The sequence below is a fragment of the Leguminivora glycinivorella genome, chromosome 2, assembly GCF_023078275.1.
Source record: "Leguminivora glycinivorella isolate SPB_JAAS2020 chromosome 2, LegGlyc_1.1, whole genome shotgun sequence".
In the NCBI taxonomy this organism is placed as follows: domain Eukaryota; kingdom Metazoa; phylum Arthropoda; class Insecta; order Lepidoptera; family Tortricidae; genus Leguminivora; species Leguminivora glycinivorella.
In genome coordinates this window covers 33,158,193-33,185,402 of record NC_062972.1, presented here as the reverse complement: position 1 = coordinate 33,185,402, position 27,210 = coordinate 33,158,193, and the positions used below count along the sequence as shown (strand labels likewise).

The 27,210-nt window shown below is 37.4% G+C and overlaps 1 protein-coding gene across 1 annotated transcript; it reads left to right on the top strand.

The window, feature by feature from the left end:
* The first annotated feature begins 14,054 nt into the window (after window positions 1–14,054).
* Window positions 14,055–22,854, top strand: LOC125242246 (glucose dehydrogenase [FAD, quinone]-like). Its single transcript, XM_048150990.1, has 6 exons — window positions 14,055–14,093; window positions 15,062–15,219; window positions 17,201–17,283; window positions 20,476–20,633; window positions 20,928–21,042; window positions 21,431–22,854. The coding sequence occupies exons 2-6, from the start codon at window positions 15,066–15,068 to the stop codon at window positions 22,760–22,762; spliced, it is 1,842 nt and encodes a 613-aa protein (XP_048006947.1). The 5' UTR covers window positions 14,055–14,093; window positions 15,062–15,065; the 3' UTR covers window positions 22,763–22,854.
* The last annotated feature ends 4,356 nt before the right edge of the window (window positions 22,855–27,210 follow it).

The following is a 27,210-nucleotide window of genomic DNA, read 5'->3' as shown; positions in this document are numbered from 1 at the left end:
TATTTGAAATTGCGGACCATGAAACAATGTCTGCCTTATTTTTTAACACTATTAGGCTATAAAAAGTGCCTATTCATATGAAAATATAACCCACGCAATAACACATGTTCGTGCCTTATATTACCAAAATGGTTGTTGCATATGACTATGTCAATTGACTGTATTATCTTTGATGTGCCATAACTACAATGTGTATTTAGTTCAGTAATTTAGTGATGTGTCGTTAGTTCCTACTAATAGTAATTTGTTCTAGTTTGATAGCAACATTGTGATAGATATTCTAAGAGAAATAATGTCAGTGTTAGCTGATCAATTTAACTTTAATGTACCATAACTACACTGTATATTTAGTTCATTAACTTAGTGCTGTGTCAATAGTTCCTACGAATAGTAATTTGTTATAATTTGATGGCAATGTTATATTAGATATCCTAAGGAAAATATGTATGTTAGTGTTAACTGTTAACTGATTGATTCTACTCAACCTATAGGTAGGTTCTGAATTTTAATTTAAAAGTAACATGTAGGTATACTTTATGTTGACTACTGAGTGTGAACTTAAATGATTATGTTAGATACGTGTGCAATATGTTAGATTCACGAGGTCGTTTCATCGAGTTGATGGCCGACTGTTAGCTTCATATAATTATTGACACATTATTTTACATACGTTTGTACTTTTATAACAATTTAATTTAATTAATAGTAAGTGTAATGATTGAAACAGGTCTGTAGTCGATAACGTCGACCAATGACAGCACCGCCGGATCACCGGCGATGCTCTCATTGGCTGACAAGGAGGACGCTTGGCTGGCGAAGGTTGAGCGTGGGCGCACTTCAGTAATGGCGAACAGACAGGCTTGTTTTAACCATAGAACACTAACGATAATAATATTGAATACTAATAATCTGAAAAACTAGTACTTAACGGTGAGTTGTGTTGTTGACGCAAGGATAATAAAAGTAAGTACTTAAATTCTGTCTCTTTTTATTTATCGCTGGCTAGAATCACATACCTTTGGCCGACATGAGAGTTAGAAACCTTGGAACCAGGCCTCTGCACCGACATTATTTTCGTAAATATTTCACTACTGTCCTCTCTGACGGCTGACAACAAACTGAATGAAGCGCCAACGTGTAAACGCAGTTGGCCATTGGCGCCAAGATCCTTTTGGCCGCTGTACACATATGGCCAACGGTTCCACCAACCCCCTTGGCCAAGCGTGTAGAGGGCTACTTGGCCGTAAGTTGGCCGGCCAGCGCAAGCGCCAACTGCCAACATATGGCCAAGTAGCCTTCTACACACTTGGCCAAGGGGTTCCACCAAGGGTTGGTGGAACCGTTGGCCACATGCGTACAGCGGCCATCAAATTGGCATCAAAATATTTTGTCTAGTATTATTTATTTTACAAAAATAATAAGGAAAAGGTTAATATTTAGACTTAAAACCAATTGAAGTAACTGATATTTAATTAATCAAAATCATAATCAACCAACATAAAGCTAGGAACATACTACGCGGACGTCCGTCGTAAATCGACCGCGACCGCGACCGATCAGTGTGCACAGAACAAAACATCCAGCGAGCCAGATTTCGATCGGACGTCCATGCGCTCAAGGCCACGTCCACGTCCGTCGACCGATAGTTTGCACGGTTATGTGTAATTTCATTGTCCAGATTCCCGTCCGCGGTCGATTTACGACGGACGTCCGCATAGTATGTTCCTAGCTTTAGGCTTCCCACAGAGGCTCCCCACAGACAGTCTTAAAAATTCATAATCTTAAAAAAAACTTGTATGCAATCTGACAGTTCAAACTGACACTGACAAGACACTGACAGATCTGAACTGTCAGATTGCATACAAGTTTTTTTTAAGATTATGAATTTTTAAGACTGTCTGTGGGGAGCCATACAGTCTTAAAAATTCATAATCTTAAAAAAAACTTGTATGCAATCTGACAGTTCAAATCTGTCAGTGTCTTGTCAGTGTCAGTTTGAACTGTCAGATTGCATACAAGTTTTTTTCAAAGACCTTTACACGGGACAGCTCAATCACATTTTTTGCCATACGAAATTAAACCTTATTACTGAAACAGAAAGTCGATCGTATCAGACTAGCGAAAAGGGTCCACATGAGAGGGCATTGTTTGGGCTGGTGTCCCTCTCGCACGTGTTGCCAATGTTAATGAGGTTCCCATATTAGTAGTATTTTTATCTGTATATTACCTGACTTTATAACTTCTTATTTTATTTTAATGTTATATTCAAACTAGGGTTTCGATATATTTCAAAAAATTTGAAAATAATTATAATGTAATTATTTTGATGCCAGTAAATCAAAGATTTGTATAATTAAAAAATAATTTCAATTGGGTGTTAGTAGATTTAGTAGTAACTTTGAAAATTGACTGGTATCCCCAATTTACGACAGTGATGACGTCACTGAATAATGTTGACATTGTCAGCAAGTGCGAGAGGGACACCAGCCCAAACAATTACCTCTCATGTGGACACACTTTTTGACCTAATTAAACAATCTAGTTTAATAATTCTAAATCTATGGTTTTTTTTAAGATTATGAATTTTTAAGACTGTCTGTGGGAGCCTTAGGCCGGCAACAGACAGTCTTAAAAATTCATAATTTAAAAAAAAATTGTATGCAAATTGACAGTTCAAACTGACACTGACAGATCTGTCAGTGTCAGTTTGCATACAATTTTTTTTTAAGATTATGAAAATTAAGACTCGTCTGTTGCCGGCCTTATTCATTACGTTGGTAACAGACTATTACACTGCACTGATGTCGTGGTATGATGCTTGCACATGTTTTATTATATTTTACATTTAGTATAAAATGGTAATGATGACGTCACATCCCCAGCATTTAGGCCGGCAACAGACAGTCTTAATTTTCATAATCTAAAAAAATCATAATCTTATAAAATAAGATTGACTGCCTTGCCACACACATTCTTAAAATTCAAATTATTCGCAATCTGTCAGATCAATCTGAAAAAAATCATAATCTTAAAAAATAAGACTGTGTGTGGACAGTTGCGAAATTGTATGGGAATCCGTGCACTCGATCTGATTTCATAAGATTATGATTTTTTAAGATTATGACATTTATGGCTTCCCACAGACAGTCTTAAAAATTCATAATCGTAAAAAAAACTTGTATGCAATCTGACAGTTCAAACTGACACTGACAAGGCACTGACAGATCTGTCAGTGGCAATTTGCATACAATTTTTTTTTAAGAGTATGAATTTTTAAGACTGTCTGTGGGAAGCCTAAGACTGTCTGTTGCCGGCCTTATAGCGTTTCTAAAATCAAGCGTAGCAATTACTAATTTGTTTATGTATTTTTTGTTTTGTCTGTGTTTGAGCTGATGGCCGTGTTGCCAATGCTCTGTATAAGTTAAAAAAAAATCAAGCGTGGCAAGGCATTGCCGTCACAAAAAAGCGGCGAATTCAAAAGATGTAGGCGCGAATATTTATCGTCCCACAGAAAATAATTATTTTACGTTCGTTATGTGTTAAATAGGTTCATAAAGTGTAACACATTCGATGCATATCGTTTAATACCGTTACATTTGTAAATTAATTATATAATTGGATACCCACATAACCTCTCCTATCTATTAATGAAGCAATATCTATTTACATTGGAATGACATAAAAATACTTTTGTAGTTAATTACCATGTAGTTCCGCAAATTAATCGCACCTAATGAATAAGCTACTGCAACAATGAAGTTATCATTTTTTCTACGGGTCTATGACGAATGACAAACACAATAAAAAAATATATGTCAAAAAGAAAAAAACATGGTGGATTTCCTATATGGGTCAGTGAAGGGCAGTCTAGACGGAACGGTATTTATAGAAAACCGGCCCTTGATTCAGAATTTATTAAAATTACTTAGCGTTTAAAGATATTGTCAAAAACGTACTGGGTGCGAAAAAAAGATACATTTTGGGAAACTTTTTTTATGCCAATTGATAGTAAATATGAATAAATAGCAAAAAATCGCACTTGCTTTTTATTTGCTTATCTTTTTCTCCTACAAGTGATTATACAATAGTTTTGTTAAAAATTAAAAATTGTAATCTTTTTTTTTAACCTAGCCGCTAACACTATTACCGTGTCTTTAGTTCTTGATAGCTTGTACATTCAAAGTAATAAATACAGATTCGGACAAAATGCCAAAGATATGTATACACGACGTTATTACTTATACATTAAAGTTGTGGATACATATTTTTGGCACTTTGTCCGCATGTACTTAATACTTTGCCTGCACCGTGATGACGAAGCAAGGTTAACTGAACCTTTAAAGTGTTTAAACAGTAGACCATGCGTTACCTAAATACAGTGAGTGCGCTGTCGCGTTAGCGCGCGCACTTTACCTCCTGCCGCTGAAATATCCAGGCATATCCAGGTATTTTTTCTTTAAAAAAATTGCTGGCCGTCAACAATTTTTTTTAATGGCATCGCGCTCCTGGCGTATTCACTATTCAGCCAGCTATGTAAAGCAGGGAAACGGAAAAATGTAGGCGCGAAGGTTTATGGTCCCATAGACAATTTGAATTTTGCGCCTTTTTTAGTGTCAAGATTTGCTTGATCGTAATAAAAGTAAATATCAGTGATAAAAAGTATTGTCAAAATGAAAAATAAAAAAAACTATTTCTCAAACTTAGTCACTAATATGTACTATGTATTACCGTGAGTCTAGTTCTTTACCATGATATGAAGCAAGGTTAACCTTTAAAGTGTTTAAAAACATTTGGATCCTGCGTTACCTAACTACAGTTAGGTACTGTGCTGTCATGTTTTGCGCGCGCACTTTATCTCCTGCCGCTGAAATATCCATGATTTTTTTAAGATGGCCAAACAAATCTTGTAAGAAAAGGCAGTAAGTTTTTGCCCAGAACATGCAAGTTGTGGACTGAGCTACCTCCTGAGGTGTTTCCTTGCGCTATGACATGGGGTTCTTCAAGAAGCAGGTATGTATTTAGGGTTTTCAAAGGTCGGCAACGCATAAGTGACTCCCCTGATGTTGCATATATCCATGGCCGGCGATGACTTAGGCGGCTCGTCTGCTCAGTTGCTGCCCATTTCATAAAAATGAACAAATAAGTTAAAGTTTATTTATTTGATTGGCAAACACGAAATGAACATATTGGTATACTCTGTCAAACAAGTTTGTCAGTAAATAAGAACAAAGAAAACTATAGGTATCCTTTTCTCTAGCACCCTAAAGAAAAGGATGCATATAGTTTTCTTTGTTCTTATTTACTGACAGACTTGTTTGACAGAGTATACCTGCCTACATCTGGGCTCAGGCAGGCATCTTGGGACCCTGGAGTGCGAACAGGTAGGTAGGGTTATGAGTTTTATGACGACGAAATGTACCTAGGGGGGAAGGTTTTTGGTCCCATAAAAAAATTTGAAGTTCGCGCTTTTTCTTTGTGACAAAACTTGCTTGGCCGTCTATAAGTAGGTAATAAGTACCTACTATCAGTGATAAAAGTTTGCATTACATTTTTTTTTATTTAACGCCTTTACTTTCTCGTATTTTTTTTAAATGCGAGACAAGTGCGAGACGTAATTTGCCTTCTTATTCTAATTTGTCGCCGATAATCTCAATCATGATTATGATGATGATGAATCTCAATCATGTGAATCGAACATTTTTTATTGTTTATTTAATAACAAATATCTTTCGTGTAATTTCATAAAGAATCTAGTAAAATAAACACAAGCAAAAATATTTTAATTAATAATTTATTTGTTACCTAATTACTTCAGTTAAGTCATGAATTTTTTTTTAAATATGATAATATTATTTCTGTATTTTTCTGCACTAATCGATAACTTAGGAAGTTCATGAGACACTGATGGGTTTGTGACAAACAGATATAGACGAACAGTGTAGCACCATAACTACCTACCATAAGCGCATCTTAAGATTGTTTGTACTTTTTTGATACGGAACCCTAAATACAAAAAAAATATTACGAAAAACATAATGTACAAATGAAAATGAACCAAGTCAACTTACATATAAACCGAAACATTTGTTACACAAAAATAATTACCTCAGTTAAAATTCGTCACGCCAATTAGGTAGGTATGGTACTTACTTGCAAAGGTACGTATTATAACTTTAAAAAAATAATTGATAAAATTATCATTTATCGATTAAATGAAGTCATAAAATATATGCGGATAAAGTGCACAGAATACACGACTTATTTGCTTATGCGGTAAGGTTCTGAATACATACTTTTGGCACTTACTCCGCATCTATATTCAATACTTGGATTGGACAACATAATTAGTAACATATATCGTAATATGTTGGAAGCGATTCATTTAAACGCATGACCGCGTAACGCAGCGAAGTGTGAATAACGGTGGATTCTGATTTATTTCATAATTTGTAAAATTTGCTTACAGCTTATAAAGAGTAGAAATGGAACTAAAATTGTTTATTATGGCAACACTTAACTGTTCTCTTTGAAAAGTGTCAAAATAGTTGCCATATGCAAAACTGGTTACATAAACGGTGGCGCCCCTATTCTTTTGTGCCAGGCTGTAGCTCTTGTTTGTTTATATCCTTGTATTATTATAGTTATTTTTCTACTCCCGTGTTGTTATTCGTCATTTACCGTGTCGTGCATAGATCGTTTAAACCCTACATAAAAGATGCCCGCCCCCGGCCGGCGCGGCGCCCCGCGCACCCGCGCATACGATATAGCTCTTAAAGCATTAGTCCTGCGGCGCTGGCTATATTTTGGGCCCTAAGTTAAAAAAATATTAAAGTCGATTTTGTTTTCGTTTATAAATACATTGATAACATATAAATTTAACATTTCGTTTTGGGTCACATTCCTAGGGTGCTTTTTTAGTAATTTGGTAATTTGTGGTTATAATTTTTAATTTGACCTAATGTGGTAAAAAAAATATTCGAGAGAAAAAATGTAACTGTATTGCATTTAGAATGATATTTTTAGCGTGTATACGTAGTTTGGGTCAATTTACTCGAGTGCTATATGACAATTTGTCATACCTAGCGAAACAGACACAAAAAAATATTCATGTTAAAAAAAATAAGAAACGTCGCATTGCCTCCTTTAAATATATCAATAAACTGAAATTGTGTTTTCCTACTCCAGTGATTGATAAAATTTGCGATAATTTAGCAAAAATAGGTTTTTACCATTCCAAAAAAATATTAAAGTTACTAGAGTTCTTATCTTATTAACTAAAAAGACAAGATAAATAAGATACGTGAATTTGGGTAAGTTTAATAGAATGCTTCGAAAAATAATACGGTATTAATATTTGCGTTCGATCAAGTCAAGCGAGCGCAGTGACGCGGGTAGTGTAGGTATTATGATACCGACCGCGCGGCCGTGGCGCGGCAGCGGGGAAGGGCAATGACCTCTCTCGACATTCGACAAACCGCACGTTGTGTACAAAACGCCAAAATTTATTTCAACTGTGCGCATCACGCTATTTAATGCTAAGCCTGAAAGGGTTGTATTTGATAAGACTACTAGAGTAACAATTTTAACTTAATATACCTATTTTCCACATGCGTCAGTAAATAATTTAATTTATAAATAATAAATTTAGTATACATCGTGGAATCTACTACTACTACTGCCAAATAAAATAATGCGATTTATCATCTAAGTACTTTAGACTTATATTTAAGCGTGTCACTCACTATGCAGGTAGCTGAGCGCTTATCTTTCAATATGAATCCACATACATAAAATATATATAATTCAATGAGCTAACACACGCGCCGCCGATTATTCATATTTTATTTTGAAGTACATGTGGGGATCGACGTTGGTACGAGATCATATTATATCGTAAAATGGTGAGGAATTTATACGTAGAAAGTACAGGATTATAAAGCAAAATACAGGATGTACTTTTTATAACCGGCAATATTTAACGTGGTGAAGTCATATAACTGATATCGAATACAAAACACTAAACGCCCAATGGACTTGCCTCGCGTGACGTTACGTAGTGTTTTTAGGGTTCCGTAGTCAACTAGGAACCCTTATAGTTTCGCCATGTCTGTCTGTCCGTCCGTCCGTCCGCGGATAATCTCAGTAACCGTAAGCGCTAGAAAGCTGAAATTTGGTACCAATATGTATATCAATCACGCCAACAAAGTGCAAAAATAAAAAATGGAAAAAAATGTTTTGTTAGGCCCCCCCCCCCCTACATGTAAAGTGGGGGTTGATATTTTTTTTTCATTCCAACCCCAACGTGTGATATATTGTTGGATAGGTATTTAAAAATGAATAAGAGTTTACTAAGATCGTTTTTTGATAATATTAATATTTTCGGAAATAATCGCTCCTAAAGGAAAAAAAAGTGCGTCCCCCCCTCTAACTTTTGAACCATATGTTTAAAAAATATGAAAAAAAATTTTTATAAAGACTTTCTAGGAAAATTGTTTTGAACTTGATAGGTTCAGTAGTTTTTGAGAAAAATACGAAAAACTACGGAACCCTACACGAAATCTTTCCTCAAATTACTATTAAGCCAATCTTATCCTACCTGTCGTTTAAACAAAGATGAAATAAAATAACTTAGTTCTTTGCATGTTAATTTGGTTAAATATAACTTATATATTTTCTTTAAGAATATCATATACTTTTAAATGAGCAATTCTTGTATATTCATTTATTTATCAATTCTATATTCTATTCTATTTTTCTATATAATATAAAGCTGCAACCCGACTGACATTTTTCCAAAAATAGCCAGGAGATTTTGCAGGTGGCAGTATTTGGTGTGGCTGTGGTAGTATAGAGGTTGATCTTGCGACCCCGGAAAAATCCGACCGTCGGTCTACCGGTTCCGGGTCAAAAAATGTTGAACGGTCTGGCCAAACGGCAGGAGATAGCCGGGGGGTGCTCGACTAAAATGTCATAGAGGACCCTGGGCAGTTTTTGACGCCGCCATTCTTTTTTTTAAAAATGGCCGACTTTTTTTTGAAGATTTTTCAAGTTTGTCGTAGAGTGCTCAAATTTTTGTTGTAGAATCTCCAAGAGGCCTTGATTGGAATGAAATAAAAAAATTGAAAAATACTACAAATGTGAGAAAACTGGCCACTTTTGTTTTGTATGGCAACTTTTAAACGGTAAGAGATAGCCGGGGCTGCTCGACCAAATGTCATACAGGGTTTTAAGTAGAAAAAAGTTTCATTAAAAAAATCAATATGGCTGACTTTTTTTTTTGAAAAATTTCAAAATGGTCCTAGCGCGCTGAGATTTGTCACACGGGTGGACGGCCACCCGAAGATTAGCTTCGCTGAAATTTGTTATGTAGGGGTTCTCGGGGTTGGAAAATCGATCTAGCGTAGCCTTAGGTCCCGGAAAACGGCGAATTATGGAGTTTTAATGAGTTTTTCTTTCGCGTTAGTAAACGTTAAATATGGTCGTTAATTTCGCCCCGCGCACATCGGCTGCGCTTAGCTTAGTCGTACGAGGTCGGTCTAATGTTCGCAGACAGATTGCAGGTGTCAGGGTTTCGAATCCCGGCCAGAAATTAAGTTTTAATTTTTTTTTTTTTTTTTTTTTTTTTTGTTCTTGTATTTATAAGTTTTTTTTCTAAAGACGTGATATAATAAAATAGAACCGAGCGAAGCTCGCTCGTCCAGATGTTTTAGGATATTATTTATTGATTGGCTGCAAGAAATGCCTAGGAGTATTGGCCGAACGGTAATTAACAAAAATTACACAGTCAAAAGTTTAATTGTCATTAACCATTAAAAATTAATGAACGCCAATTGTCATTAAAGTTAATGTATTTCGAAAAATAACAAACAAATTATCATCGTAATTAAAGAAATCGTCACGGTGAGTTCGTGGGTGAGCAGTATCCAAGATAGAGCTGACACTGAGCTGACACTGGCTCGGCTGTACCTAGTAGAACTCAGGTTTGGTACAATATAGAGATTATATAAAGACACGCTGTTTTGGTACGACTCATCATGATAAGCGCTTGGGAAAGTAGTACCTAAGATTTAGCTCATGCTGAACCCTGAGTCCTGTTAGCGTAGCCAGCGTTTTTGGGTATCTCTTTATGATATCACTGCATGATTTGTTTTGTTGATTTTTACGCTGGGTGACGTTTGCTCTTAACGCGGTTGTACAAAATGGCCGAGGCGATGCCAGTCACGGACGTCTGAAAACTGTCACGACTTCGAAACTAGTCTCCAAAGTACTATATAAAAAGTTTTCACAAAACAACAGTTAAAGCTTTTGAAATGGTTGATACTGTAGGTATCTCGAAAATAATAGATACATCATTTCCTTATTGAGGAATTATACTATGAAATAATAAAATCATCCCCTATCAAAAATAAACACGCCAGTGTTAAAGCCTGTTAAAGGTATGGCAAAAACCATCGTTTTGAACTATGATTTTAATATATATCCATAATTTTAAACAGGCCTATCACAGCTCTCGTTAAATAGTACTTAGATACGAGAGACTAATACGATTGGTCGGCCGAAGGCAAGACAACTCATTGTGATTCGCTGAGACGCTGCTGCAAAAGAATACAAATAGATAAACATTTTCATTAAACTTAACTATCTTATAATTTAATCTGGGGGCACGGCAGTACCCCCGCCAAGTCGAGCACGAAGCCAACACTGCCGTACCATCCTTTACTGGAACCATTTCGCCGCATTTTCAGGCCCCTATTTGAGAACCTCTGGATAAGACCGGAACGCAGAAATTTTCGTCGTCTAGTAAGCTATAATAACATACTTAAAACTCAAAATTGCAAGTCTGTACGTCGCAACACGGGTGGATAGCCGCCCCAAGATTAGTATACAAAAAGAAAATTTCTAAAAATTCAAAATGGCTGCCTTTGAACGCCAATTGAAATTTGTATGGAGGTTTTTTTAATCGCCATAGCTCCGTAACGGTAGGAAAAAGGTTAAAGTGCTTGAACTAATGTTGTACAGTTATCTTAGGTCCATCGAATGGCATTTACAAAATTTCAAAATGGCCGACTTTGAATTTTTTTTTATCTTCGGTCCGAGCGCGGTAAAATTTGGCACGTGGTAAAAACGGGGGCCTAAAATAGGAATGAGAATTTTTTTTTTGGAAAAGTCAAAAACGGCGGCGAGAGGGGACAAAGTCAAATTTCCCAAAATCAAAGTCGGTCATTTTGAAATTGTGTAGTTCAAGCTTTTTTGACCTTTTTCCTACCGTTACGGAGATATGGTTATTAAAAAAAATCTTCCATACAAATTTCAATTTGCCCACAAAGGCCGCCATTTGAAATTTTTCAATAATATTCTTTTTGAATACTAATCCGTCGGCCGTCCACTCGTGTGCCAAATCTCAGCGCGCTAGGACCATTTTGAAATTTAAAAAAAAGTCGGCCATTTTGAATTTTTTTTAATACAACTTTTTTCTACTCCGAGATCTGTATGACATTTGGTCGAGCACCCCCGGCTATCTCTTACGATTTAAAAGTTGCCATACAAAACAAAAGTAGCCAGTTTTCTCACATTTGTCGCATTTTTCAATTTTTTTTATTTCATTCTAATCAAGGCTGCTTGGAGATTCTACGACCAAAATTAGAGTGCTCTACGACAAACTTGAAAAATCGTCTAAAAAAGACGGTCATTTTGAAAAAAAAAATGGCAGCGTCAAAAACAACCCAGGGTCCTCTATGACATTTGGTCGAACACCCCTTGGCTATTTCCCGCCGTTTGGTCAGGCCGTCCAACATTTTTTTACCTGGAACAGGTAGACCGACGGTCGGATTTTTACAGGGTTGCAGGACAAACCTCTATACGGCCACACCAAACACTGCCACCGGCGGAACCTCCTTCTGGCTGTTTTTTGAAAAATGTCAGTCGTGTTGCAGCTTTATATTACACTAGCTTTTGCACGCGGCGTCGCTCGCGTTAGAAAGAGACAAAAAGTAGCCTATGTCACTCTCCATCCTTTCAACTATCTCCACTTAAAAAAATCACGTCAATTCGTCGCTCCGTTTTTCCGTGAAAGACGGAGAAACAAACAGACATACTTTCGCATTTATAATATTAGTATGGACAGATAAATGTAAGTAAAAAAAATACATACGTATTTTGATTACCATTTTTCTAAGGTAGGGTTAAATTCGAAACCAATTGAGGTAATGTCGAAAATCTGTAAAAAGGATACTAATGCCATATAATGAGAATAATTACAATAATGGCTACCGCAGTCTCACCACCTGTGTTTGCACACACGCGCGCGCACAGAGACACACGCGGCGGGGGACTTTGTTTTATAAGGTGTACAGATATATTATGCCGCCGTGCGCTTCGTGTTCATTATAAATGAAAATTAAGGAAAATATAGGAAATAATATTCAAGTTACAATTTATTGTTTTTGGGTTTTGTATCCATTTGCATCCATAAATATTTCCCGTCATAAAAATTACACCCTGTATTGTGGAACTAAAAACTGAAATCAATAGTTACAATAATATAATCACGGTGTATGAATAGGAGCGCCGGATCGAATTAGGTACTTCAATATCGGGACAAAAGGTTCTGGAGTTTCGAGGATTTCGTAGGGAAATGTAAAATAATAGTGCATTAGGGTAATTCCGAAAGTCGTCTAATTACGAAAGTCACATAAAAATCACCATTATTTCCATCATATCAAGATTCCCTCTTCGGAATTACCAGAGCATTTTTGTCATTCGGAATTACCCTAATGCACCATAATAAAAATTTACGATAGTTTAGCTAGTTTACTTCGTTTATTTTAGATAGTAGACCTTTACGTGTTTTCGACATTTATAATTGGTCTGTTTTCGTTACTAATGTAATAAAGTTCTTAAGGTTACCTACTATGTATAAGTTTTAATTGGGAAGACTTACAAAAAAATCGGGAGAATCCCGCCAAAGCCCGACCCTCTGGCAATCTTAAATTATGTATGACTGCGCACGAGAAGTAGGTACCTACGCCTCGTGTCACAGCGCGGCGTCGCGCCAGCGGCATGCGCCAACCTGATTGGCTATCGGTTGCGCGCCACACAGCGCAAAAATTTAAAATACTACTCTATTGCGTTGCGTTTTATTCTGCCAAATATTGAAAACCCATGGATGAAAGTGACCCAAATTAAAAATGATGACTTGATATCATTTTATAATAATATAGACGTCAACTTATTAACATGAATTTTTTTTTCAGGCTTTGACAGGGTTTTTATTAAAAAAAAAATTTTTATATATAAGCAATGGATAAAATGTGACACACTTTAAGAAAATATATATATAATAATGTCCTGAATGGTATAAGACTTCACTTACCAACTCTAATATTTTGTTAGGTGTTTTAGGGCCAATATTAGACATTTTTAAAATATCATTAAACCCATGGATGAAAATGACCCAAAATGCATATGTACATCGGCAACCACATTGTTTTTATATAGATACAAATAATTTCTTCTCGAATATTTCTTTGACTGAACACTGCTTAAAAATAGAAATACCTAAATTTCGAGCTAAGCAGGTACCTAGGACGACCCAAAATATTATTTTTATATTTGATCAGGTTTTTTTTTTTTTTTTTATTTGTATTATGTTTTAAAACTAGTATTAAATAGTTAAGTATTATACGTGTAAACCTAAAATCTTATGTTCATGTCAATAAAAAAAACCATTTCGTAATCGTAAAAGTAAGAGTTTAAAACATTGAGATTTCACGTTACAAATCGAGATAAGTTAAAAGGTATATTATTGTAAATATGTACGTACTTATTATTTATTTGTTGCACCATATTGTTATTAAATAAATAAAACATGGACAGATTCATTTATTGAAATATGGTAACAAAACTATTTAATAAAATGTATGTAATTTGATCAATAGTCTAAAAACTATATGCAAAAAAGAAGCAACGTGAATATTATCGAAACCTCAAAAGCTATCGCTACCCGACTAATTGTTAGTAGCCTTAAGGGATATAGCGGGCCGCGGGGCGCCGGCCGGGGGCGGACGGCGGCGCGGGGGAGTGCGAGCGACAGGGTGAGTGCAGAAACATTGCAGAGGATAAGTCAAAATACTTATAGGAAACAGTGCGAATTTCACGAAAGTTATTCTAGAAAACTATTCAAAAGTAAGTGCATGGTCGTAGAAAAAGTATTGTATGCAACGGTATTTAAGTGAGTCAAAAAATACTCGCTCGTGGCGTCTTAATAACAATTTTCGGCTTCGCCTCAAATTGTTACCCACGCCACTCGTCTTTTTTGACCTCCTTTAAACGCCTGTTGCATAAAATACTATTATGTGACTGGTGCATAATGAGAGCATTGAGAGGAACATGCGTGTTTTTTTAAGAAATGAACCGGAAGGCGAGTATGACAGTGCAGTCGCTGTGTGCGTAAAAACGAGGTAATAAAAACTGAATTGAATATTGCAAGTATCATGAAATTTAACGCTCTAATAAAAACAATAATGTACGGACAGCATCAAAGTAGCTGATCAAATAATGCCTGTGTCTACCATTTAATAAAAAAAGATATATGTGTATGTATTATATGTACAGATGTAGTGCGAAAAGGGTTTCCTTCGGAGACGTTCGTATTTGTCATGCTAGTTCAGTCAATGTCAGTACATCTTGTACTGACACTGACTGAAATAGCATGACACGTTCGTACGTTTCCGTAACAATACGAAGGCAAATCTTTTCGCACAACATCTGTCATTGTATATGCATGGAATATTCTTCTGACAGCAAATTTATTTATATTTACAAAAGTTATTCTGGATGTCAGATACTATTGGTGCGTTTTTTTCATCCGCAACTGACTGACTATAAGGGTAAACTCGCCTCATTCGGTGAAACAACCAAAAATCGTCTTTCAGAATAGTGCTTCAAAGCTTGTATCACCGAATTAGGCGTGTCACTGAATGAGGCGAGTTTACCCTACTTACCTTTACTGATTACCTACTTTTTGATTAAATGTCTACTTTTATTATCGTTCCTCTCGTAGAACCATGGTGAACGTGTGGCAGCCACCTAATCTCTACGAGCTGTGTCCGGCGTACACGAATCTCACAGCGTGTACCCCTTTCGCGTTGATGTACCTAGACTTGCTGGTGAAGCTGTTTGGCTCAGCGTCGGACGATGCACCTGACCCATTGGACGGAGGTAAAATCTTTGTAATACCGTTGACGTACCGTTGCATAATCTCTCATAGACACAACTGTGTCTAATTTCCGCCAAGAAGTTATAAAATACTCCTTAACGCTCAGTTCTTGACACCGTGGCTTGCGTGGACGACGGGCGCGCGACGATCGCGCGACTGCGATGGGACGCGATGAAATCAAACCTTCGATTTCTATGGAAGTGTCTTAGGTGGGCGACATCGGTGAACTATCGATGATAGGCGATGCGATGCGACGCGGCGGTGACGGTCGCGCGACCATCGTCTACCCAAGCCACGGCGCAAGACTGCCTACTTCGTCTGTCTGTACACGAATCTCACCTGTACCCCTTTAGCGTTCATGTACCTCAACTTGCTGGTGAAGGTTTGGCTCAGCGTCGGACGATTTACCTGAACCACTGGATGAAGGTAGGCAAAGGCATAAGTGTCTTTATACCAAATGGTGTCTATAAAAATCTCTCATAGACACAACTGTGTCTGCTTCCCGCCAATCATAAAAAACCATTGAGGCTCAAATATTAGACTGCTTGCTTAACCTATAGTACAAGCTGTATGCATCGTAAGAATCTCACCGCCTCGTGCTGTGTGTGAAAACTTGTATGTTTCACTTAGTGGCAAAATTTGTTTAACTTTCGTGCCTTGAAACCCTCGTAACGTTCAAGATTCCACTTTTGGAGCACTCGCTACGCTCCTAGTTTCTTATTGGAATCTTTCGCGTGCGGGTATAAATATTGGCACAAATGATTAGAATAAAAAGAAAGATGCCCCCTTGTAAGATAAATAAGTACAGCTTGAGAAAAAAAGAGTAGCAAATGGAACTAATTTTTTTTTAATTTATTTAGAACACAAACAGTCACATAAACAAATGAGTTGGTGTACTACAATGTAGGTACTAAACTACTAAGTAATTACCTAGGATAATATAAGACCTGGAGGTTCATTACTGAATATAAAGATTGTTAACATACTAACAAAAAAAAACCGGCCAAGTGCGAGTCAGACTCGCCCACCGAGGGTTCCGTACAAATTTTCAATAGTTAAAATCTCAAATTTCTCAGATAACTCTAAAGACTGTATACAGTATGTATTATATAATGATGAGTATTATTGTGTACAACGCCATCTCTCGGTGTTTTTTTACATTTTCCTTCAAAATTATTTTTTTTCCACAACAAAAAAATTATAAACAATAGTTTTGATATGTACAATTTGAGCTCTTTCTAACGATACCCCACTTAAATATTAAATAAATGTGATATACAAAGAAAAAGTGACCAAGGCCTCCGAGTGTTCCGAGCTGCAATCAAATTATTTTCATATGAAAATAATTTGATTTGATCTAAGTTTTTCATACAGATGTAGTGCGAACAGATTTGCCTTCATATTGTTACGGAAATGTACGAACGTGTCATGCTATTTCAGTCAGTGTCAATACAAGATGTACTGACATTTACTGAACTAGCATGACATGACAAATACGAACGTTTCCGAAGGAAACCTTTTTTGCACTAGGTACATCTGTGCCCCACTTGACCTAGTAGGTAACTTGACATTTACAGTTTGCCCCAAAAAAAAAATAACTTCAATTTATAGAGGTTAACAATGTTCATAACTACCTATTTCAAATTTCAAATCTGTAGCATAAATAGTTCTCGAGATATTTAGCAATGTGACAGACGGACAGACAGACATACGGTCAGAGCGGCGCCATAAGGATTCCTTTTATACCATTTTGGTACGGAACCCTAAAAATATGTAAGCTAATTAGGTAAGCAAAAGAAATCATGAACATGTATGATATTGTTTATTTATCATAGCAACACTTAACTGTTCCCATGTGGTTCCCATAGAAAAGTGTCAAAATAGTTGCCACATGCAAAACGGTTGACATAGACGGTGGCGCCTCTATTATTTCTTTTAATTCCCGCGAATATTCCCCCCTTAAAGATTTATTTTGTATTTCAGAAACGTACGACTTCATCGTGGTAGGCGCCGGCGCAGCAGGTTCTGTGGTGGCCAACAGGCTCAGCGCCATCGAAGAATGGAAGGTACTTGAGGATTTTTATACTACGTCGGTACCGGTCTGACGGTAAGCAGACACCGAAACCTATGGACATTTGCAAATCTTGCAATGTGTATAAGTGCAAACCAACATAAGTATTTCTTTTCTTTGCCAATCTGTTACTCGTTTTGGTGCACGGTGCACTACAGATTCAAGAATTCAAAATATCTGTAGCAGACTAGCAGCACAGGAAAAAGCGTGATTCAGTAAGTTTTCTATATGGAACAGGGACATCTATCTTTCATTTTGCGGACTAAACATATTTTTTTTTATACCAAACAGGTATACGGCCCGCCTGATGGAAAGCGGTCACCGTAACCTATGGACGCCCGCAACTCAAGGGGTGTCACGTGCGCGTTGCCGACCCATTAGAAACTTGTACACTCCTTTTTTGAAGGACCCCATACTGTAGTTCATCGGGAATTTGCCTGGGGTCACCATCTTAAGAAAAAATTGAATAGCGAGAATCAGGATTTTGACTACACGGAACAGCGACATCTAGCGTGGGATTTCTAAACTAAATAACCTGGAGTCATGAACTAAAGAAAAATATCAATAGCGCGATTCAGGATTTTGACTACATAGAACAGCGACATCTCGCGTAGGATATGATACTAGTTCGCAAAGTAGGACATTTCTTCTAAGATCGAAGCATTAAATGTACCCACTGAGAAATATCGTACGATACACTTACGAATAGGCTATTTTCCGCACTTGTATCCTAATGTACTAGACCGGTCTGGCCTAGCGTGTAGTGACCCTACCTGCTTCACCGCGGTCCCGGGTTCGAATCCCGGTAAGGGCATTTATTTGTGTGATGAGTACAGATATTTGTTCCTGAGTCATGGATGTTTTCTATGTATATAAATAAGTATTTGTATGTTATATATATCGCTGTGACAGCCGTGTGGTGACGGGTTAAGAATTTCACCAGCCCCTTTCTTCCCGTGGGTGTCGTAGAAGGCGACTGTGGGATATGGGTTAAATTGTGGCGTAGGTGAGAGGCTGGCAACCTGTCACTGCAATGTCACAGTTTCGCTTTCTTTCAACCCCTTATTTGCCAAGAGTGGCATTGAAACTTGAATAGTTTCCTGTGCTCTGCCTACTCCTTTATGGGATACAGGCGTGATTGTGTGTATGTATTGTGTGAATGTATACATAGGCTATATAAAGCATATAGGCGTTCCTTACATATTCGCGTTTTGTCAGGTGTAGCAAGCCTTGTCCGAGTAATTATGTATTTTCTATCCGATCTGCAAGGTTACGGTTAATGAGCGAGAAAACTAGCTCGTTATCTGAAAATGCCTGTTCTGTTCAATATTACGAGTAATTTTATCATCCTCCTTGCGCCCGCCATTTGCCACGGTTCATGGGAGCCTGTGGGCTATTTCACCATTGTGACATTGACAATTCTGTGCCTATTTCTGAGTTGATTCTAATATTGTTACTCGACTTTCGATTGACCCATGGAACATGGCGGATCGTCCTCCGATATATTTTTTTATTTTTTGCATTCTGCTGTTTAATGTATAAGTTTGATAGGATATTATGCAGTGAATAGCCTGTGCAAAGAGTGCATAATAATGAAGAATTCTTTTGGAGATACGAATAACCAATTCTACGGACATCACTCGGCAGTTCGTGGTCCCGGACGCCTTTATACTGCTGCTCCAGCTATCCTCCAGTGCATCGCGTAGGCCTCGTTTGCAAAAAAAACTACTTATACTATTTTATATATCTCTGTAATTTACTTGACATTGGCAAGGTGCCCTGGTAGCAGAAAGTCATTATTATACGAATAAAAAAATAATTGTTACTCAGCGTCAATATTGTCTGTGTAATATACCTATATGTGTAAGGTGTCCTCAATATTTATTTATTTATTTTGAAATAGGCCACTGGGGTCCGCTTTGACAACTAACTAATCTAATTTTTACGAAAACGACTGCCGTCTGACCTTCCAACCCGATGGGTAACTAGGCCATATTGGGATTAGTCCGGTTTCCTCACGATGTTTTCTGTCACCTAAAAGCGATTGGAAAATATCAAATGACATTTCGCAAAAGTTTCGAAAAACTCATCGGGACGAGCCGGGGTTCGAACCAGCGACCATCGGATTGAAAGTCGCTCGTCCTTACCGCTATCTACTAGGCCACTAGCGCTAGTAGCGCTTACGAGTATTTTTTTTTTGTGATTTAAACTTTGGTCTTATGACTTTAAAAAAACGCATATTTAATCTAAATTAGAAAAGCATTAAATGTATAATAATAATAATAAAATACTTTATTGCACACTACAGAAGAAAAAGAAACACAATTCAGAACAGATACAACGTGGTAGGTAACAACAGGCGGTCTTATCGCTAAAACAGCAGCAGCGTATATGAAGAAGTATAAATTTTAATATGAATTAATTACCTAATATCAAGTTTCACAAATTAAAAAAAAAAACATCAAGCAAAGATGTGTTAACTCGCGAACAGATAATAAAGTCAACGAACCATAAAATATATGAAATTGGTGCTATCGGTTAATTATTACGTTTCATTATTTATTGCCTCACAATTAGATTATAATAGATTCACAGTAATTCCCTTTATTGCGTTAAATCAAAACAGCATCTGCCGGTAGTTTCGTACTTTATAAACGGTTTTTTTTTAAATATGTTTAATTAAGTTCACGTGTTTTATACATACATACAATCGTATCCCATAACAGGGTAGGCAGAGCACATGAAACCACTCAAGTTTCAGTGCTACTCGTGAAGACGAAATTGTGACATTGGAGTGACAGGTTGCCAGCCTCTCGCCTACGCCACAATTTAACCTTTTTTGGCTGACTGTACTTTTCTTTCAACATACATCTACTACTCTCCGAGACGTTTCTAAAAACCTTTTACTCGATGAGGTTACGACATTTCAGTACAGAGTTCCTATGGCCACCTTTCTGCTTCATCATCAGATCAGCTCCATGATACCATAAAATTGCATTGACACGTGATGGAGGACATATGGTAGACATATGGAGGACAGGATGGTGACATATATAAATATGTGTGCAAAATTTTAGCTCAATCGGAAACCAGGAAGTGGGTCAAATTTAACTTGCAAGATTTGATTACAGACATAACGGGACAGGTAAATAGAAGCTTTTAAAAATAAGTATTCCCAAACTTTCAGGTCCTACTCCTAGAAGCTGGTCCCGAAGAACCAGAGATCACGTCGGTGCCTGGTCTGTCCACAGCTCTCCTCAACTCCAACATCGATTGGCAGTTCAAGACCATGCCCAGTGACTACTCCTGTTTAGCCTTTGAGAATCAGCAGTGCAGATGGCCCAGGTTAGGCTAGTCTAATCCAAAACCCCAGGTTTTTTAAACAATAAAGAACAGCCAGCCGCAGTAGATATCACCAGTTGTAGGAAACTTCGAGAGCCATGCGTATAATATAACTCTGGCGTAGTCTGCAAGCAGCCATCAATCTTGTCATTGGATTTCTCTTAAACTTTTTCTCATTAAAATTGACTCTTTACATGACTCCCATTATCTTTCCCTTGGTAGGACTTTTCCTGGTAATTTGCCCTCAAACTTGGGCGACAGAACTTTGCGGACATTTACTAAGGATTAACATTTCAGGGGTAAAATGATGGGCGGCTCCAGTTCCATCAACTCTTTCGTGTATATTCGCGGGAACAGACTAGACTACGACGGATGGGCGCGGCGTGGGAACACAGGATGGAGCTACGAGGAGGTTTGATCAAACATCAACCTTTTTACTTGTATTTTTCTTTCATTCTTTGTTATCTACGTCTGGAAGTCAGCCACTATCAGTCTACCACTGTAACATGCCTGATGATGCTGTTCATAAATAGACGTGACCGGACCAGGTTCTATTAGTCTAGCTGTCTTCTCGTTAGTACCAAATCTGTTAAAAATTATCATGTTAAATGTTGCCTTTTTGGATATCATAGGCCACACACAGCATCTTTAACAGATGATTTTTGCAGCGACTTTCACGAGGTATGTGCGCCGACAGAGATCGGAAGTACGGCGCATCTTTTCCTATGGCTGTAAAGTCCCATTGCAGATGACAACTTAGTCTGAAGTGACTCTTAAGTACGATTTTTTCTGTTACCCAGGTATTACCATATTTCAAGAAATCAGAAAGGAATCTGAATATCGAAGGGCTCAATCGAATATACCACGGTGTGCACGGAGAGCAGGCTGTCTCCAGGTTTCCTTACGTAGACGACCCTTCCATCATGATCACTGAGGCCTTCGCCGAGAGGGGGTTACCCCTGAACGACTACAATGCCGCCATCCAGTACGGAACCATGCAGGCCCAAGCCATCTCCGAGGAGGGCCAGAGAGCATCCACCAACAGGGAGTTCATCAAACCCATCAGATACAAAAGGAACAATCTCAGCATCAGAACAGAAGCCGAAGTTATCAAAATACTGTTCGATGAACAGAAAAAAGCTTCAGGTGTCCAATTTATAAAAGACGGTCTCATATACACGGCTTACGCAACGAAAGAAGTTATAGTCAGCGGCGGAGCTATTAATTCTCCACAAATTTTAATGCTTTCCGGAATCGGGCCTAAAGAACATTTAGAAGATTTGGACATACCAGTGATAGCTGATTTACCGGTTGGTGAAAATCTACATGATCACGTAACTTTTAATGGACTTGTTGTAGCATTGTCAAAGGAAAGTGCTACAACTGTCAGTCAGGATGAGATGATTCAGGACATATATGACTACAAGGAGATGGAAGTCAAAAGAGGCCCTCTATCTGGCAATGGTCCAGTCAACAGTGTGTCTTTTTATGTAACACAATTCGGCTTGCCAGCTCCCGACATCCAAGTACAAGTAGATAGTGTAAGCTGGAAAGAATATATTAGTGAGCCGTCAGTTTATGATGGTCTAACTATCTTCCCGACTGCGTTCTATGATGGAGTGATTCCAAGAGTGATGAACCTTGTCCCGAAGAGTAGAGGCCGCTTGCTGCTGAACGCTAGTGATCCTTACGGACATCCGTTGATTTGGTCCGGATATTTGACAGATCCGAGTGACGTAGAAGTGCTAATAAGGGGTGTGAAAGAGGTTTTGTCTTTGGAAAGTAGTCACGCTTTTAGGTCTAGAGGTGCTCGCTTCGTTAGGGAGCCGTTGAAAGCATGTCAGCAGTTTTCTTGGGGGACTGACGCGTATTTCGAGTGTTTGGCGAGGTCATATACATCTAGCCCTTACCACCCTGTGGGGTCATGTAAGATGGGTCCGGGGGATGACCCCACAGCGGTGGTGGACCCCAGGTTGCGGGTGTACGGGGTGTCGGGGTTGAGAGTGATAGATGCGTCGATAATGCCGCAGGTGGTGAGGGGCAACACGAATGTTCCTTCGATTATGATCGGCGAGCGAGGAGTGGCTTTCGTTTTGGAAGATTGGAAACGTAAATCTGAGCAGAATGTATAAAGTTGGTATAATAATTATGTATGTAAGTATATGATGTAGGTACATTAGGTCTTTGCTAAAAGGATGACTATGGAGGGACCTAGTCTTCAACAGAATGACATGATGTCAAGATCTTTAGCATCGAGAGAACGACAAAAGAAGAAGAAGATAGGGATGACTCAAGTTTTATTACTGTACCTATAGATTTATGCTATCGCTTGGAATTCATAACTTGTTCAACCAAGTTAAGTATAGGTAAATGTTTGTTTGTTGTTTAGAGGCTACAAAGTACCAATTATGTATTTACGTTAAATTATTTATTACTTGCTAGCTTGTTATTAGGAATTAGACATTAATTTTCTACAGTAATCAGGTTTAAATAAGTACCTGAGTTTTTCAAGTTTCAACAGTTAAAAAGTGTGATATTTTGTGATCTACTTAGTGATATTTTGTAATCGAATTTGCTATTTTGTTATTAAATACGTTTTCCAATAAATATTATTATTTACTAGGTGGGTACAGTACAAACAGCAACACCCTTAACTAACCATCGGTAGACTTTATTTCCTTGTAATAAGGATTACAAATACGGGATGTAATAAGGGTTACAGCTAACAGTGTTGCCGATGGTACATTTTTTTTAAGTAGGTACTTGAGTCCCTTTATACAGATCTCTTTCACAAAATTTAATGACGAATGCATGGGAACGACTTGCATGATACAGAAATGTAAGTATACCGACGAAAAGTTATCATTTCTCCCTAAGAGTTTATTGCATAATTAGATAGATGGCGTTAGTAGTTGCTCGAAAAAGATGGGGAATCATTTAACATCGAGGGATCAATTTGAACACATTTCCCCTATCCTTTTGACGGAAAAATATGTTATACGACAACATTTTAAGACATCAAGATTATCAAGAAAGATGTCCACTATTAATTTCTTTTCCTCAACCAGATAACATAAACATCAATCCATCTCCAATAAGCTTCTTAAAAATATCTTGATCCAAAACCAAAGGCAGTAAAGAGCAAAACAAGGATAAACCCCCGGAACAAAATAGGCGGCCTATCGCCAAAACAGTCGACATATATGAGCGATAGAGAGAAAACTTGCGTAGAAAAGTGACCAATCGCTAACGCTTCGGCGAATGATATGCAATTGCGTATCTTTCTCCGTTAGTAACTTGCCTCTTATGTCTTTATTCAACATGCTTAAACAGACAAGTTTGATTATCCATATTGTGTGTATCAATGTGTGAAGTGTGTCATGTGTTGATCGAATCGACGCTTTTATGATGGAATCAAGTGTTAATTTGACGTGGATGCGAAATCTGACAGTGGTGAATGTCGAATAAGGCCGATGAGGTCATATAGTCTGTTTGGAAAGTGAAGAGTCGTGGAATGTATGACACCCCATACATTTCACGACTCTTCTCTTTCTAAACATACATACATACATACATACATATAATCACGCCTGTATCCCATAAAGGGGTAGGCAGAGCACATGAACTACTAAATTTCAGTGCCACTCTTGAAAGTTGAAAGAAATCCAAATTGTGGCATTTTTGTGACAGGTTGCCAGCCTCTCGCCTACGGCACAATTTAACCACACCACAGTTTCTGAACAAACTAAGTACGTATATTACTAGACAGCGAGAACCTCAAGGCAAATGTAATGTAATATTTTGTTCAAGTAAGAGTAGGAGTGTTGTTCACTTTCTCCATACAATTTTCCATAGAATGGGCATTTTGTCCCATGACTGTATACAGGTGGGACATGGCTCGTTTGAAAGGGCTTATTAATAGCATTACTTATTTTGTTGTATGACACCAACTTTGGATCACTTGCAGAGACCGAGTTATTTAAAAAAAAGTATGGCACATAAAATCTGTTGTTTTACAAAATACTTGTTATGTAGCTGGTTCTGATGTTATGTCTAATCTTTATACAGCCATGGGACACCTCCCATACAAAAGTGCCCATTCTCCTTTCTCGCTATCGATATTCTGAACTCATAGTAACTATTCTAGTGGAAATATCGAATTGCATTACTAGGGCTTCCGGAATAGACCCCCGTTTACCGTGACTGAGATCAGGCGTGGATCTCGTAAATTCTTCACTCGGAGCTAAATATACTATACGGTACTTGAGACTGAATAGATACGGGTTAGATTTTTCGCTTACTTTGGAGTAGGGTACCTTACTTACAGTACTTACCTAGCCAACGTCATCGCTGATAGTTATCGTTGCTGGCTCGCGGCAATAAACGGTTGTAATGTTGGCTAGATACCCTGGGTAGGTACTTTGCCAAATGCATAAACGCTTGCTTTCTTCCCGTGGGTGTCGTCGTAGAAGTCGACTGTGGGATATGGGTTAAATTGTGGCGTAGGCGAGAGGCTGGCAACCTGTCACTGCAATGTCACAATTTGGATTTCTTTCAACCCCTTTTTGCCAAGAGTGGCACTAAAACTTAGTAGTTTATGTGCTCTGCCTGCCCCTTTATGGGATACAGGCGTGATTATATGTATGTATGTATGTACAAACGCTTGCTATAATCACGCCTGTATCCCATAAAGGGGTAGGCAGAGCACATGAACTACTAAGTTTCAGTGCCACTCTCGGCAAAAGTGGATGTATACAATAACAAAATTTGGGAAATAATGTAAGTAAGATGCTTATTTTTTCCAGGATGGCTAAAAATACAATCATTCAAAAATATTATAGTTATAGCAATTAAAATGAACTCGAGTAGTTAAAAATTATATTTCATTTCAATTACGAGACATCATTTCAGGACCAAAAATATTTCAGCGCCAAAGTCGCCAAGTACTTTATATTTTATATCCCTTACTTAATAATCGACTATTAATTACAGTACCTATTTGTCGATCTTAACTATTCCATTACTTGAATATGTACCGCTAGTATCTTAATACACGGTTAATTCAAATCCCGGGAAAATACCTAATATTTGACTAAAATTTCAACATACTAAAATATCTAACACTCGCTCGTCTAATTCGTGCCTGTGTCCGCGCCGTGTCCGCGCGTCCGTGTGGTGTGGGAGCGGACAGCTGACGATCTATATTTTATTTATGAGCTCGAATCCGGCCCTGTAGGGATGCGACAATACAGAGATTTGTGAATTATATCGATATTTTTTTTTTATTATAAACTGGCCAGTGAATGACCTTAGTCGCACCATGGAAAGTGACGACAAGGCCGAGTTGTAGCTCACTGGTTCAGTAATAAAGATAAAATTAGTACGTTTACTTTAAGAAACAGCTGAGATGAGAACACTGGTTCGAAGACCTCTTGGTTTCAACATAATAGGCTTATTTTCCTCTTAGTGAAATTAGCTTCTTTTTAAGACCTGTCCAAATGAATTTGAGCGATTTGCTAATTTGGAGTTAATGTGAATTCATGTTACAAATAGATTAGAATTACAAAAAAAATAGATTCACAAATAATTCCTTTTGTCCATATATTTCTTATAATCATGTTATGGTTTATTTCATGCATGGTTTAAAATATTTTATTTTAAGTACATGCAAGTTCCCTTTTATAAACAGTTTCATTGAAAATGCTGATGGTAATTTGTACCCCGTTGATTTATGGTGTTTTAATTTCAAACTCCTCATTAACGATGTACAAGCCCCCATAGTACAAGCTTTGCTTAGTTTGGGGCTAAGTTGATCTGTGTAAGGTATCGCCAATAAATTAAAATATCGATATCGATAAGTAGTAAATTTATCGATACACCCTACCCAACACATACAGGTAAGTCCAATACCTCGCTAAGTGTTCGGAAGTATCCGTTTCACGAAATACTAAGTACCAAGGAACTCAACGAACCTTAAATCGGGTTAGGGAAAACTATGGTAATGTATTCTGGAGAAACTTGATTTTTGCGTTAGTGAAGGATTTTTTGATGAAAATGTTAATACCATAATACTATTTATCTTACTGGAGTTCAATGTCCTAATACTAAGACAAAATACCTACGATGAAATTTGAATCTATGTTAAATGGAATTGAGTTGCTTTTTTTTTGTTGATAATTCTTTATTTACATAATTGACAACATTTCATATTTTTGAGTACTACTTTTTATTGTTTGGTTCGAAAGAACTAATAAAAGATACACGTATTTTTTATATTTTTCCAAAAACTGCTATATTAATGAGAAAATCCCTTCTTATTACCTACTACTTCTAGCAGAAAGAGCGTAAGTTACAAACGTCAAGACACAGCTTTATGACGTCACATGTGTTGTTTCATACACCTAAGAAAACGACAAAATCATTTCTAAAACAAAAGTTTTAACAGTCAGCTTAAACAGTCACTATGCCTGACTGTCAAGTTTCACTGTCAACCAAACCATACCAACCATAGACTAAGCCATGAAATTTTTAATATCTTTGCTACGAACTGTGATAAGTGTCACTGTCAAACTCAAGTGAC

Excerpts from the sequence above, each read along its gene's own strand:
- LOC125242246 (XM_048150990.1), top strand. The coding sequence starts at position 15,066 with ATGGTGAACGTGTGGCAGCCACCTAATCTCTACGAGCTGTGTCCGGCG. Across the intron at positions 15,220-17,200 it reads ACCTGACCCATTGGACGGAG|AAACGTACGACTTCATCGTG; the intron begins GTAAAATCTTTG and ends TTTGTATTTCAG. Across the intron at positions 17,284-20,475 it reads GCGCCATCGAAGAATGGAAG|GTCCTACTCCTAGAAGCTGG; the intron begins GTACTTGAGGAT and ends CCAAACTTTCAG.